We start from the raw sequence: 15,245 nt of genomic DNA on the forward strand, positions 1-15,245 counted from the left end.
GTATTTTATCAGTCTTTAAAAGGTATATTTTTAAAAATATATTTATCAGTCTTTAAAAAGTATATTTTTCCACTGTAGGAACAGTCTAAAATGTGGATAAAATTAATTTGTCTGTAAGATCTCATGCATCCACTCTCTCCATACTTTTGTTGGGTGCCCAAGCTACAAATGTTGTAATGCCCATAAAGTTAGAAAACTAAATAAATTGGTCATCTAAAGAAATCAAGGAAAAAAATGTAGTAACAGGGAGATTATTTTTCTTTTCTGAGCGCGAAGAATAGAAAATCATGTTGGGAAACATCATGAAGAAGAAATGCATTTTTTTCATTAGTTGTATCTGTTTGTCTCTTTACAATTTTATTAGGGAAGCAAAGTTCCTCCACCATCCTTACAAAAGAGTCTCAGACTGCTGTGAAGAACAGTTTGTGGCAGAAGCACACTCAGCTGAGAGATTTTTTCACTTCACTAATTGCTTCAAACTTCCTAGGGGAAATTTGCACAAGAATAATTCAAGAAAAAGTAGTCTTATATTGTTAAATTAACAACCTGACGTGCTGCCTTCTTCTCCAGTTGTGCAGATGGCCCAGCTACATGGTTGCTATTATTTTAATACATGATGGACAAATACATAAAGCACAGAGCTACAATAGGCTCTCTCATGGTATGTGCCCCTCATAAACCAGTTTCAGCCTCTTAGGGAGCCTTTTTGTTGTCATTCCTGACACACCTAGCAGTAACTAACCTAACTACATGAGAACACTTGAGCCCTTTTGAGAGAGGTTTGAAGTCAAGGATACCTGCAGCCTTGCTCCACACGCTATTCTCTGGTACAGAAGACATAAACCAGTGAAAGTTGGAGAAAGATGAAAATCCTGCTTAAGTACTGAATTAAGACATAACTGGAAGTTTTCAAAGTTAAAGAATTCAACCTCTTCCCAAATATCTTTATTTAAAAGGGTGGGTGACTGCTTAGTTTTGAAACAATTATGTCTTGTATTCTCTTCCAGGTTTCAAAATTGAAATACATGCAGAAATTTAAAATGTAGACATGTTGACAGGCAATTTCAAAGCAGTCTAGAGGTTTGAGAATAATTTTTAACTAAATTCAGTGGAAGACAATGTCAATCATTAAGACTGCTTTGTAAATCAGCATTAAATTTCATCCTAGGAACTTCTGACTACTAGGTTTAATGAATACTATCTCTTCTGAATGCTACTTACCAAACAAGACCTTTGTACATTAGAGGTGCAAAATAAAGATGATTTAATAATTAGATGCACACCAGAGATACCAGTTTAATGGCAATGTCATCTTGAGTGAGGCTTGTATGTGGTATGTAAAAGAAGCATAGAACGCTGTTCTACAGCATAGAACAGTTCTCCAGTTTATTCCTTACAGCATTAAAGCATAAAATAATGTTATTAGAATGACACAAATAGGAAGTTAGTGGAATTTTCATCTTTCTCTGGAATTCTGATTAAGATTTTTTTCAGCATCTGTTGTCTGTAGTACTAGTTTTGGAAAAGCATTAGAGGGAATAATATTTTCTGGTCGTGACCCTGAGCAAGGAACCAGTGGGAACACCTTTCCTATGACAGAGACTTGACAGTGTGCTTGTGTGCCTGTGGTTGTAGCACTGGAAGTGTGACCACAGAAAAGCAACAGCCTTAATGATCCTTGGAAGAAATCACTTTCACATATGCAATGCAGGATCTTCATGTAATACAAACCTGTGTTCAAGGCAAAGTCTTGGCACTTTGTTGGCTGCCTCAGCCTGTGAAAAGATTAATGAATTCCCTTAACAAAAGAGGTCAGATGTACTAATTTGAACATAGTGTAGACTAATCAAAAATTCACATTGAACTTGCAGCATGTGTCCAGAAAGTAGCCAGCTATTTTTGTCTCTTCTTTGTGGCTGTGCCACTCTCTGAATTGGAGGCCGAAAGGCCAGGAGATGATTTCCATGTGGAAGGTTTCCAGTTTTTGTCAGGTCAGAAGACCAGAAATGGCATACTGTCTAAAAATACATAATGTCATTTTGATTTTTGGTTTATTTTGAGTTTATTTTAGGGCTGGCACCACTGACTAGCAGGCTTAAAGGCTACATGACAGGTCTCAGGAGGATTTCAGAAAGATGGACTGTGATAAACAGACCTGACTACAATCTGACTCACTCTTTCAAAGAACTGTTAAGGCCCCTTATTTGAACTGATGCATTTAACTACTCTTTACCTCTGAGATAAAATCAAAATTTTAGTTCATGTGTTCCCACAATGTGCTGAAATTGAGGAGGACTGGTTTAAATGCCCATTGTTAAATTACAGCCTTGATGAAGATAAGCTGTACTGTAGAGACCTCTCTGGGCAGCCCCTCCACTGAGGAGAACATAATGATGTCATAATTTTCCTAGCTATTTATCTTTAGCTGAAAGCTTGCCATTAACAAAAGCTGCCCCTGTAGATTGGAATTAACTCCTCAAAACTTTTTTGTCATTGCAAATCCAACATCAATCCCATAGCCCTTCTTCTAGGAGTTCAAAGATAGGAGACAAAACCGAGAATGGTCTAAAGAATCTGGTAACAAAAGGATGTTTAAAAACTAGGTATTAAGTTATCTTCTGGTCATATGTGGGGGAAAAAATAAAACAAAGATCCCGGTGTCATCACAGCAGTGTAAAAAAGATATATGCAGATTCTGGCCCCAGTTACATTCTGGAACATTCATTTATTTTCATCTTTCTACAGCTTTTGTCTTTTGGGCTGCAGACAACTTATTTATTTTCTTTACAATCTCACTTCTAAAGCAAAATCCAGTGTACTAACCCAAACCTCATCAGTAAGTATTTTTGCATTCTTTAAGGGAATATAATTTCAGCTATATGTGAAGAATGATCAGAAGGCACAAGAATAGAAATAAATACCACTAAAAGCAGTTTTCCTGTTGCAGAGTTGTTTGAAAAGAGAGAAATGCCATAACCTACAGGAGCCAAGCTTTAGTTTTAAAATCTAAAGTGAAAAAAGGTACACTTTTTCCTCTTTTTCTTGGCACAATGAATAGCCAAGCCAGTTTTAAGGGACTGGAGGCGCAAGAGCCTCCTCTGTATCAGCATTACAGCTGTCAGGAACAATGAAACTCAGCACCACAAAATGTTTCAAATAGAGTGGATAACACAACTCCTCGGTACACACAATTCTCAGCTCATTAACAGCTACAGAGAGATGCACAGCTAAGGGGTGGTGACCTATTTTGGTGGCATAATTTTGCTGATAGAATTGAAATTCAACAAAAATTCCCTTTTTAGCGAAGAGAGTTGTCCTATTCACAGATATGTCTCTGTCCTGCACTGTAATGCTGGCAGTATTACTTGTTCTCATAATTTCTCTCTGCCTCAGGTGGATGTTAAATGTCAAGGGAGGCACTGAGAATAGAAAGGGGAAGGTAAGGACAAATCAGGATTTTCTTTTTGAGTAATTCAGAGACTAAAGGAATTTGGGAAAAGTTGTCTTACATTTCTCCTCTGCAGGTCATCCAATCCCACTCTGTTCCCCAGGAGCTGTCACTGGGCCAGTGATAGAATCACAGAAACAACTAGGCTGGAAAAGATGTTTGAGGTCATCAAGTCCAACCTATTACCCTGTCAACTAGACCATGGCAGTGAGTGCCATATCCAGTCTTTTATTTAAGACCTTCAGGAAAGGTCTTCACCTCCCTGGGCAGTCCATTCCAAAGTCCAATCACTCTTTCTGTGAAGAACTTGTTCCCGATGTCCAGCCTAAACCTCGTCTGGCACAGCTTAAGAGATTCTGTCCTCTCATCCTGTCACTGGTGGCCTGGGAGAAGAGGCTAATCCCCACCTGGCTAAACCTTCCTTTCAGGGGGCTGCAGAGAGTGACAGGGTCTGGCCTGAGTGAGACAGGATCAACACCCCCAGCTCCCTCAGCTGCTCCTCCCAGGGCTTATGCTCCAGCCCCCTCACCTGCCTTGCTGCCCTTCTCTGGACACACTCCAGCATCTCAATATCCCTCCTGAACTGGGGGGCTCAGCACAGCACACAGCACTCAAGTTGTGGCCTCACCAGTGCTGAGTACAGGGGAAGGATGATCTCCCTGTTCCTGCTGGCCACACTGTTCCTGGTACAGGCCAGGAGGCCCTTGGCCTTCTTGGCCATGTGAGCTCGCCGCTGGCTCTTCAACCTGCTGTCAAAGAGTACCCCCAGGTTCTTCTCTGCCTGGGCACTCATCATGTTGCGCTGCAGGAGGTTATCGTGGCCAAAGTGTGGGACCTGGCACTTGGTCTTGTTAAACTTAATATTGCTGGACTCAGCCCATCTACCAGGTCCCTCTGCTGAGCCCTCCTACTCTCCAGCAGATCAACATTCCTGTCCAACTCGATGGCATCTGCAAATTTGCTGCTGGCGGACTCCATCCCCTCACCCAGATCACCAATGAAGGTGTTAAACAGGACCAGCCCCAGCACAGGCCCCTGAGGGACACCCCTCAGGGTGAACAGCCACCAGCTGAACAGCAGCACCGTTCACCACCACCCTCTGGGCCCAGCCATGCAGCCAATTCCTAACCCAGCAAAGAGTGCTCCTGTCCAAGCGTGGGCTGCCAGCTTTTCCAGGAGTGTGCTGTGGGAGATGATGTCAAAGGCCTTGCTGATGTCCAGGCAGACACATCCACGGCCTTCCCTGCATCCACCAGGTTGGTCACATGGTCACAAAAGGAGATCAGGGTGGTCCTGCCCTTCCCAAGCCCATGCTGGCTGGGTCTGATCTCCTGGCTGTCCTGTAAGTGCTGTTTGATCACACTCAAGATGATCTGCTCCATAACCCTGCCAGGCCCTGAGGGCAGGCTGAAGCTCTGTAGCTTCCCTGATCCTGCAGCTGGGTAAGCAAGCTGCAGTGCTAGCAGCCAGCACCAAAATCCCAAGAGGAGACAGACTGCTTCCTCCACCTAGGAATCTTCAAATAACACAGCTACCTGGCAAGGAAAAAACAGAGAAAAGAGAAGTGCATCCATAATTTATTCTTCTTCCCTACTTCAAGGAAAGTCACAGAAAACAGCATCTTCAGGGCTGCTCATCTGAGGCTTTGGCAGGGAATGCTTTGTGGCTCACTTCTTAAGTTACTGCCAAGGACATCAGTAGCTGCCAAGTTACTGCAAGGTGTTGAATAAACCTCAGACTAGCATGAGGCTGTTTTGGCATGGTAGTGGGACTGACAGAACAACAGGTCTCAGGAAAACAATTGCTTCTAATCCCTCGTTCCAGCCAAATCACCTACAAGCAACTATTTGTGGACAACAACATTTGTCCAGATTTCTAGTCTGTGGAGTCTTTTGAGGGCCCCTACCACTCCCAGCATCTGTTGGTCTGTTGAGAAGAGGTGTCATGAAGCTTTCATGACTAAATGGAAACCTAGTCAGAATCTAGTCAGAGGACTTCTCAATGCAATCTTCCCGTGGCTTCAGAATGAAACCAAGCAAACATGGAAAACTTCATAGACTGCATATATTAATAATTTATGGCTTACCTATTCATATGCCTGCTGTCTTGGGAAGGTTCAAAACAAAGCCCTGTGCTCTAGGTTTTATTTCCTAAACAATGCAATCTCCTGCTGTGGCTGTGTGTGTTTCAACTCCATGTCTTGATAGCAAGTGGCACATGGAAAAAAAAAAAAAAAGGAAAATGGGAGAAGAAATAATTTCAGTTACTCCAAGTTTGATTAAAAAATTCTTTTCTATAAAGAAAGAATGACCTTGTGTGCTTAGAAAACTGGACTCAGAGGTATAGGTTGAACTCTGCCACCTCTCTCTTGTTCAACTTCAGATGTATAACACATCATTTCACCACATGCATTTTCTAGGTATAAAGTGCTGTGAGGGACGGAGGGGAGATTTCCAAGCCTTTGCTTGTCCTTTTGCACAGACTGGTTTTCCCACCACCCCAAACTGCTTGAGGGCTGTGCCCATGAAAACCCATGCAAGGGGGAATGGGTAATGAAGAAAATGAACTGGTGGTAGCATTTTCTACCCCACAGAAGGGTGAGGGCACATATTTGGGTGCTCAGCTTCTCACTTTCACCACTGCAAGTCATGAGTGAACACGTATTGGGCACCTCCCTCCACCAGCCATACTGAGTGGGTGTGAAAGGCCTGGACAACGCTCCCCATCATACAGCCACCACTTCCTGGGTTAATGTGTCCAGGCAGGATGAAGACAACTGTCCTGGCATGATGTCTCACTGGGATGAGGGATGAGGGTCTCTGCAGCTCACAACTGTGAGTTCCAGGAGGCCCAAGCACAACCCTGGTGTTGTAAGCACTCCATATCCCCAGCAAGCTGTCTGGGTAGAGTCAAGAGAAGGACAGGAAGAGGTTTTGTGTGGTGAGGCAGAAAGCTACAATTAAAACTGAAGATGGAGTAGTCTTTCCTTAAAGTTTTGGATGGTGACACTGCCAGAAATTTTGAAGGGAATGAAGTGTGAGGCACAGTGTTTGAGGAAACCCAAAAAATGAGGATGGGTGATGAGCTCAGGTATCTAAAAGTTTAGATTACTTATTCATTCCTAACTATTTTAATATAGCCAGACTCTGGTAAGAAAGGCAAAGATTAATGAAACAACAGAATTTTGACTTAGAAGAAAATAATATGGTTCAAACATGCTGTAGGCATGAATGCTTGACAATATTGAGGATGCCAGAGTAGTGTTAGTGCAGCACAATGCAATATGTTGGCATGTGGTAATTTTAAGAGCCAGAAGTATCTCCTCTTAAACAATCTGAAATGCAAATATGAAGCCAGTTTTCCCTCCTTGCTCTGTGTTTTCCTGACAGCCACTGCCAGCATCCAACCAGTAACTTGTCACCTCAAAAACACGTTGATGCATTTGCTGAGGTGCTAATCCTGACCATCATGTGTATGCACGTGCCTTCCTTATGCAGTCTTCAGGACAAACTCTGGTTTCTTAGACTAAATCAGTCTGCCAACAGCCAGGAGAATGAGAAGGCAAACGCTTCCTAAGGATAAGATTCCTGGCATCATGCAGAAGGGCTCTTTTAGTAAGCAATGCAATAGCAAAAAACCAACCCGGTTGGCTTGACTGAAACCAAACACAGGTGATTTAAGCTAGAACCTTTCCTAATCCAGCTCAGCTGCATAGCAAGGACAAGAACCTGATTTTCACCACATAACTAAGCTGTCTCATTTAAAGTTCAAGCTACACAGAGCTCAGAGTACTTTCAGGATCTTCTCCAGCACTGAGCAGGATCTACAGACTGTTTCCTACACTCTTTTCCAAAGAAATGAAAATAAAAATCTGTTTTGCGTGGAAATGGAATGCAATTCACACATTATTAGGATTTAGCAGTTCTTGCTCTTTTAAAATTGCTGTGAAAAGAACAGCTTTTGAACTGACATTTGAAGAAATAAAAGGGACATTTTTTTCCTTCTTTCTGTTTTTAGCTACTGATCAAAGTATATTAAACCTGCTCTTACCTACTCTTCTGGAATCTCCTTGCTCCTCCCTACACACTCCATTCTCTCTTGTTTTACTAGTGTGTTTAAAATTTGGAAATATTACCCTGGTCTCCTGCACTAAAAGTAAGAAAAAAACCTGCTTATAATTTAAGAAAATTTCTTAAGTTTTGAATTCGAATCCCTTACCAACTAGCAAGACATTCTGGAAACTAAATCTTAACCAACATGGATGAGAAATATGTTTAAAAATTGACTGCCTAGATGCTTTGTTTTGTTTCATTTAATATGTTTTCACTAACTAAACATCTTATAGGGGCTGTCTGCTGCAGACTCCATCATGGTGTAGTAAGTCACTTCATAGAGGTCATTTCACTTGGGCGTGCTCTGTGAAATGCCTTGGTAAAGGATTTCAACCTCATTGCATCACAGGCTTCAAGCTATATGAGAGAAAGCTATATGCTATATGTAGAGAAATGTAGAACTACACGTAGAGAAACTGGTGGCTTTTACTATTGCATGACTTCCAGCCTTTTCTCACTGCACGTCAAGAGCAAGAAACTGCTGCAGTTGCAGATGCAACCTCTATCATCCCTGTACAGTCACAAAGAGTCAATAGAGCTGATCCATGTTTCCTTGGCAAATTAAACTGGAGGGTTGCACAGTCCTGCAGCATGTTCATTGGGACCAGGAAGACTGCAGCACCCACTAGGGACGCACCCTGCTTATTTTCTGCTGGCAACAAGCATTGCAGTTAAATTGGAGAGAGGATAAACAAGGCAAGGTGGTGGGACGGGGAGGATACAGAATACAGTGTTCAGCTCTGTACCATAATTGAGATACTCACATCCATTTTTATATATGACTGTCTGGAATGCACTTAAATATATGATTAAATGTCTTCCTGAGTGGATGTCATATGGAAGGAAAAGAGGGGATGGCCTGAAGTGATGCATATTGCACACAACTTTGGCAACATGTAATGTGACTACAGGTTGTAGCATGAATAGGCTGCCCATTCCAGCTCCAGTAAGCACTGGGGCATAACCCTTGTCTTTGCTGGATATAGCCTGTAGCAAAATTCTTCCCCTGGGCAAGGCTTAGCAGCAAAACATGAGAAGGCTATTGAAGGGATTTAATTGCATAGCTATCAAGCCTTAGTAGCAGTTGCCTATATATGTTCTCAGAGCACATGTGGGAGCAGAGATGTCTGGATTCTGTGTGATGGGATATTTCAAAACCAGCTGTAGTAATACAAGTAGCAATGCATGGACCTTTACATGGTAATGGAAAATAAAAAGGAGAGGTTTTGAAGAACAGCAACAAGAGAAAGATCAAACAGGCTAGAAAGCAGTTGCTACTCAATAAATTACTTAAAGCTGGAAGACTGAAAGAGTATCCCAGTACATAGCCACAATTGTTGCATTTTCCTTAGCTGTGATCCCCCCATCACCAACTTACTCATACTGGGATATGGCAATAAAACTTTGCCTTTTGTAATTCCAGTGACTACTGGAATTACATAATGTTCTGTGAGTTTTCAGACGACACAGGACTTCTTTCACGGAGGTAAAGCTAAGCAAGAAGTCACTTTGACAGGCTGTCACAAGACAAGGAGACTGTGCACCAGCAAGAAAATGGGACCAGGAAGTAAAAACACCTGACAAAGCAGCTGCCTTGAAAAACAGCCTGCAGCAAGTAGCATGTCCTGGAACTGGAACCGGTATGGAGGTGGAGGATGTCTGACCAAGGAGACTGGGATGTGGAAAAATATATTGCCAGGCTTGGTGGCCTTTGAAAGGGCAGGCACATGGGAAACAGGGTGACTTCCCGATTACTTTCCTTCAAGGTAATGGAGTTTCCCCATCTTAGCAGCAAGAGGTTTTCACCTCAAAATGATATGCTGCAAAATGCACTTCTGCATGGCAGGAGACATGCAGAAGTGCATTTTGCAGCATATGATGCTCATGGCAGGACGGCCCCACAATGTCATGGTCAGCCCCCACCCACCATCTGGTGTGGTAGCTGCCCTGGCTGAGAGACACCCCTCTACTGGGGCAGCCCCACGCTCGCCCTTGCAGTGGCACCCCATGGGACAGGACTGTGAGGGAGGGGGACGGCTTTGTTGCTGTCTTTGAGAAAATGAAGCAGACAATGATACAAGTTTAAAAAAAAAAAAAAAAAAAAAGTGTGAGGAGTTTACATGCAAAACCAAAGCCAACTTTGAAATCACAGGTACCCTTGTGATAATGGCTCAGGTGTCCCCTCACTTCCTCACCTGCCTCCTTCTCTTGTATTTATAACACTGGATTCCTCAGTGAAACTCTTTGTACACACAGCTTGATCACTTTCAATATCTGATGTCAATACATGCAATGCATGCAGGATGTGTGCATCTCCTTGCATCTCCCTCGCCATCCAGATACTCTTCGTCGCTTCTGTTAAGGGCTGCCCTGCAGCAGCAGCAGCAGCATTTTGCAGCGTGCCATGTTCCCACTGCACTGACGACTGTCTGTGCAGTTCGCCCAGAGTCCGTGCTCTCCCTCCTCCTGGCAGCCCTGTCCTTTCCCTTATCCAAACCCGCTCCAGCGGGGGCTGCAGCCGCCGCCTGCGTGTCTGCCGCAGCTCCCCTCCCTGCGCCATGTGCCACGGCCGTCCTTCCCTGCGCGCCGTGCTGCTCGCTAAGGACACGCTGTGACACAGCTGTCTGCCTCCTCTGCTGCAGTCAGGCAGGTTTGTATTACTGTGCGCGCTGCTGATGTCGAGCTCCTGTCGTGACCCAGCACCCCATAGGAGGAGCAAATGAGCTGAGACGTCAACGCAAAAAATTATAGCCATGCGAGCAATCCCTCTGCTCAGCTGCTTGGAGAGTGCCTACATGGTTTGTGTGACAGCACCAGCACACAGAAGCAGCACTGAAATGCAGTTAGCAATACAGCTGGGAGACAGGCAGCCAGGCAGGCACTGGTCCAGTGACTAAAATGATCGTACTGTGAGCCAGCCTGCAGTGCCTCCAAAAGTGGCTGGCTGCTACACAGAGGCTCGGCTATCTTTGCCATTACTCCAGTTTCCCCCCGGTGACTGCAGTGTGCGGTCCGTTTCGGTTTTGTTTGCCTTTTTGTTTCTCCCTCCCACCCACCGGTCTCCCTCTCTCTCCTCCCGTGTCCTTCTCTCCAGGATGGCGGAAGCAGAGTTGCACAAGGAAAGGCTCCAAGCCATAGCAGTAAGTCAGTTTCCTTTTACTTGCTCTTTTGTCCTTAGCCGTGGGTTGTTGGAGGGACGGGGGGATTCCAGCACAGTGGCTGGGAAGCACAGGGAGAGCCTGGCTTCTGCAAAGTTCTGTGTGGAATTCCCTGTTCGGGAAATGAGTGGTTAAAGTCTGCTTTGCGGGATTTGGCGGAGAAAGAGGGCTCTGAGGAAGAGCGTTGAGCTGACACGTGCAGAAAGAAAAATGTGAATGCACAGTGGCATGCTTAAAAGATTGATGATAGAGAAGAAAAGAAGGAATAAATGGGGAGGAGAGGAGATTGCAAGAGAAAATCAGTACTCTGCTGAATATATATTTTTTCACAGTTGGAGGTTTTGCTTAGCTGATGAAGTCAAGCAAAAATGATCTGCTGCAGGATGGCTTTTAGTGCAGAAAATAATTGTGATATTGCTAGTTTTAAGACAAACGAACACAGACACTGCATTGTCAAAATTGTGTAATTGTTTTATCTACTAGTTAAACTGTCATCTCAGCTCCATAGCTGAGTACATGATCTCAGAAAAATTTCCTGCTGAGCTGCATTACACCACGAGTAAAATATAGGCAGGATTGAGTCCCATATTATAACTTTTGTTTTCACATTTAGTAGAGTATTTGAATTGAGCCATGAGCTCAGCTGGTGCAGGCCTTGGAGGAACGTGCCTAGTGACACCAGGTGAGGAAGGGGCCTGGCTGTTTAGAATCCACCATCATCTTGGCATATAGAAACTGCCAGCTCATCTTCTAGCATGTCACAGGCATCGTGTCAAAAGGCCTGTGTTTCTGTGGGCACTGCCAGTCGGACAGCCCCATACAGCCTGCCCTTGTTCAAGTGACACCCAGCTCTTCTTCTTCCCCATGGCTGAGATGTTGATGCAGCTGTGCCGGTCCCAGACGGATGGCACAGCCCGTGCCGGAGACCGCACACCTGGGGATCTGAAGGGAAACAGAAAGCAGCAGAGCCCACATGGATTTTAGTTCTCTTCCCCAGTTCCTCCAGTGATCAACAGATGCTATATTTTTCTGCAGCTGGTAAAGGTTACAGATTTCTTTTGTAGTGTAACAGGAATGGCTGCTGCTGCTTCTGCTGCTTCTGCTGCTGCTGCTGTTCCAAGATATTTTTCTTAAGTCCTATACTCTGCTGATAGGTCAATGGAAATTTAAAATAACCAGATTTAAAATAAATAGATTAGGAATTTTTCTCTCTAAAATATTAACTGTAGAAGAGCAAATTATATTATTTGTTGGGTGGGGGAAGCTATAACCATTTAATTTTCAGGCAGTGGAAAGCAGATGCATATTTTTAAGCTGGTTCTCAGTTTTCTATCAACATAGGCATTGCCATATCTCAAGTGGAAACACCAGGAATGTTCCCCCAGAGGCAAACCTCACCATGGCCGGTGATTTGGGACTCCTTTATGGCAGAACTGTACTGCAGAGCTGCATAGCTCTGTGCTATGCTGCAGTGCATAGCTCTGAAACACTTATGTCTCCATATTAAGGAAAAAAAAGTTTACATTATTGTTGTTTCTTCCAACTGCTATGTAACAGAATACCAGACAACAGTCATTTCCAAATGATGTCCTGAAACCTGCCACCAAAGTAGATCAAGTCCTCTGCTTCTTAGTGTCCTGCATCTCACACCAATGAGGCCATTATGAATTTAATATTACCACCTGGTGTATGGCAGCTTTTACAGTAGGTTTATGCTAATAGACGGCATTATAGAAAGCATAATAGAAGGCCTTGAGAGTCTGGACCTCCAGACTGCACAAGTCTGGACCTTTCTATACATATTTCCTCTTTGGTTTCTATTTCTGGTAATTCATAAAACATCGCAGGCAATGTATGCAGTCAATTAGATTGAAAGAATTTTACTTCAGCATAAAAAATATTCAGCCTTATTTTAAGTGTTGGTGTGGGTCCATGAACCAATTTGTTTGCTTAGCACTCTGCAGAGCAACAGGTTTTCCATATAAGCTTGTTAGTTGTTTTTTCTCCTATGCTTGGTCTGCTGCAGATGTTTGTCAGAATGCAGAGAAGTTAATTTCTAGCTTTGCTCCATCAGAATAAGTGACATGACACAAGTTAGGTGTTTCCTGCCTGCCAGTGGTTGGCTAAAATAAGGTCAGTTCTCACATGCTGCATGGTCTTTCTCAGAAGAAAGAAATAGCATTTCAGTTCAGCTTGGTGCTTTATCTGTTTAAACCTGCTGCAGTATCTCTCTGAGATGAGCAGAAGCTTACTCCAGCGTTCTGCAATCACACTGGTTGCATGCTAGACTTACAGAAAGAAATCCAGTCACCACTGGGTTCTCCGCACACCTGTTCTCTGTACATTTACTTCTATCACCATGGTAAATGAGTTTGCTGGGAAATTTGCCGAGTGAATTCTAATTGTGCATCACTGAATATGTAAAGAAAACAAATCCAAAACCAGAAATATGAACTTTAACACCAGGAAGCTGACTGGTTTTGAAGCATTTGATTTTATACTTTGTTACCTTGACTTATCATAGTTTTAATATATGCTTCTCTGGCACAGAGCAAAGTGTCATAGGAAGAGGAAAAGAAGGAATCTACTGTTAGGACATTATTCTAAACCTCAGTGAACGTGAGTTAGCCACTTGTTTTGTCTGCAGCAAATACATACCCTTTCTGTGCATCCATGTTCTATCTGTAAACTGTGAATAATAGACTTTGCCTCATCTTAGAGCAGTGTTAAGGATGCATGCAAGACTGAGCTGTATTTGGATGCCATGGTTTATCAGGGCAAGAAATATCTAAACACATCTTTAAAATATAATTTGTGATTCTAAAACCAGAGAAGCTTCAAATGTGCATGTTTTAATGTCAGTGAAATGCTTAGGCTGTGACTTTCAGATCTTTCAGAAGTCCCTAAAATTCACACACTGACTATAGTAAGACTCAGAGCACTGTGCAAATCTGGTTTGAGAAGTAGGAAGATGTGAGACAGCTAGTAAAAAGTGGAACCCAGTTCTCCCTGCTTGGGAAAAAAAACAGAAACTTTGTGTACTGGAGAGGTTCTGTGATGACTAGGAGCAATTGGTTTTCTGATCCTTACTCGAGCAGAGGCCACATCACATCTTCCAACTTGGATGTCATGTGTGCTACAGACAGATACTGGTAAAGTTTTCTGCCATGACACACTGCTCTTAACATCTGCCTGAGCCTGAATCACCACAGCATCCCTCTGCTGCCCTACCAGCAAGGGAGCTGAGTGGTGCCCACTCTTAATACTGCAGCAAGATGTCTTCAGCAGGCACACAAGAGGTTAAAAAGGAAGCCATCTTCTCTCTGGGCTTGTTCCTTTATAGAGCACTTTGGTGTTTGTGTCTGCTTGTTTTCTGAAGGGGATTGGTGGCTAAAATTTTGGGTGAAAAAGGAAGCATTTTTGTGGCTTTTAAAAGTATGCTGGCTGCAAGTTGCTCAGAAGTTGGGAATGTAACTAGTCCCAGACTCAGTGGCCTGGGGACAGGTGAGCTGACTTAATTTATCTTATTTTGGATAAATAACATGTATGGCCCCAAAATTTGTTGTAGGGCCCCTCTTCTATGACTGCAGAGAACTCCAGATGATAAATATAATCTAAATACTTTGTCTAAATATAGACAAGCATTTACAAAATCTAAGTATTTTCTGTCCCTTACCTAGCAATCACAAAGCTGGGAAATGGGATTTTGGGTATTGATTGGTGCATCTGGTTTATGAATTCACATATGATACAGTGAACATGTGTTATCCATACATCAGGTGAACTAAATACAATCATCGAGGAGCAGCAGTGAGGCGAAATTGTCAACAAAAGCAACAACCAGCGCAGGAGTTGGAGGAGGTTTCCTGGTTCAAGAGATGTCCAGCATACAGATTCAAGTGGGGAACTACTATACTGATTCCTTAGTAGACAAAAACAACAGCAATGATGGTCTCTTACTTACAAGTGCCCAGCTCAGAGAAGCAGTGACTCAATTAAAGTATCACTGACATTCAATTAGTCACACCAAAGATACCGCCTGTCAGGAAAGACCATTCCAGCTTTTTCTATGAGATGATGAATTTGTTGAGCTGAATCCAACGTTACTTAGATGTCATCAGGGGGTTGAACTACTATGGCAGGACAGTAGTGTTTAAAAATAGCCCCCTCCTGTATCAGCAAGGTCTGCCTTACATGGATTAAGGACTGGCTTTCTGACAGGTCTCAAGAAGTTGCTCTTTGTGAGGGAGACTGCTGTTCCTTGAGAGCAGAGGCAGGGAAGAATTCACAGGAAGCAGTCTTTCAAGATTTGAAGGCATTCCCTAGTTGTAATTTGATGTAAATGGAAATTGCTGATGTGCAGGTAACAAGTGGCAGAGGAGCTGGATATACTACATGAAGACAGCAAGTTGATTATTTGGTAAACTGGATCTTCCATTTGGAGAAATACATCACACCTGTGTACAGCTGGCATTAACAGAGGCCAGTATGGGTTTGTACATGCAGATTTAAGGTAGTATGGGGCTC

At 43.2% G+C, this 15,245-nt stretch overlaps 1 protein-coding gene across 1 annotated transcript in view; it reads left to right on the forward strand.

Moving 5' to 3' along the window:
* The first annotated feature begins 10,606 nt into the window (after positions 1-10,606).
* PALM2AKAP2 (PALM2 and AKAP2 fusion) overlaps positions 10,607-15,245 on the forward strand; it is a 267,625-nt gene continuing 262,986 nt past the window's right edge. The window contains exon 1 of the mRNA XM_058823307.1: positions 10,607-10,700. Coding sequence (XP_058679290.1) covers positions 10,656-10,700 — 45 coding nt within the window. The 5' untranslated portion in view covers positions 10,607-10,655. The remainder of the gene's footprint in view (positions 10,701-15,245) is intronic.

Source organism: Ammospiza caudacuta, chromosome Z, assembly GCF_027887145.1.
Source record: "Ammospiza caudacuta isolate bAmmCau1 chromosome Z, bAmmCau1.pri, whole genome shotgun sequence".
NCBI lineage: Eukaryota > Metazoa > Chordata > Aves > Passeriformes > Passerellidae > Ammospiza > Ammospiza caudacuta.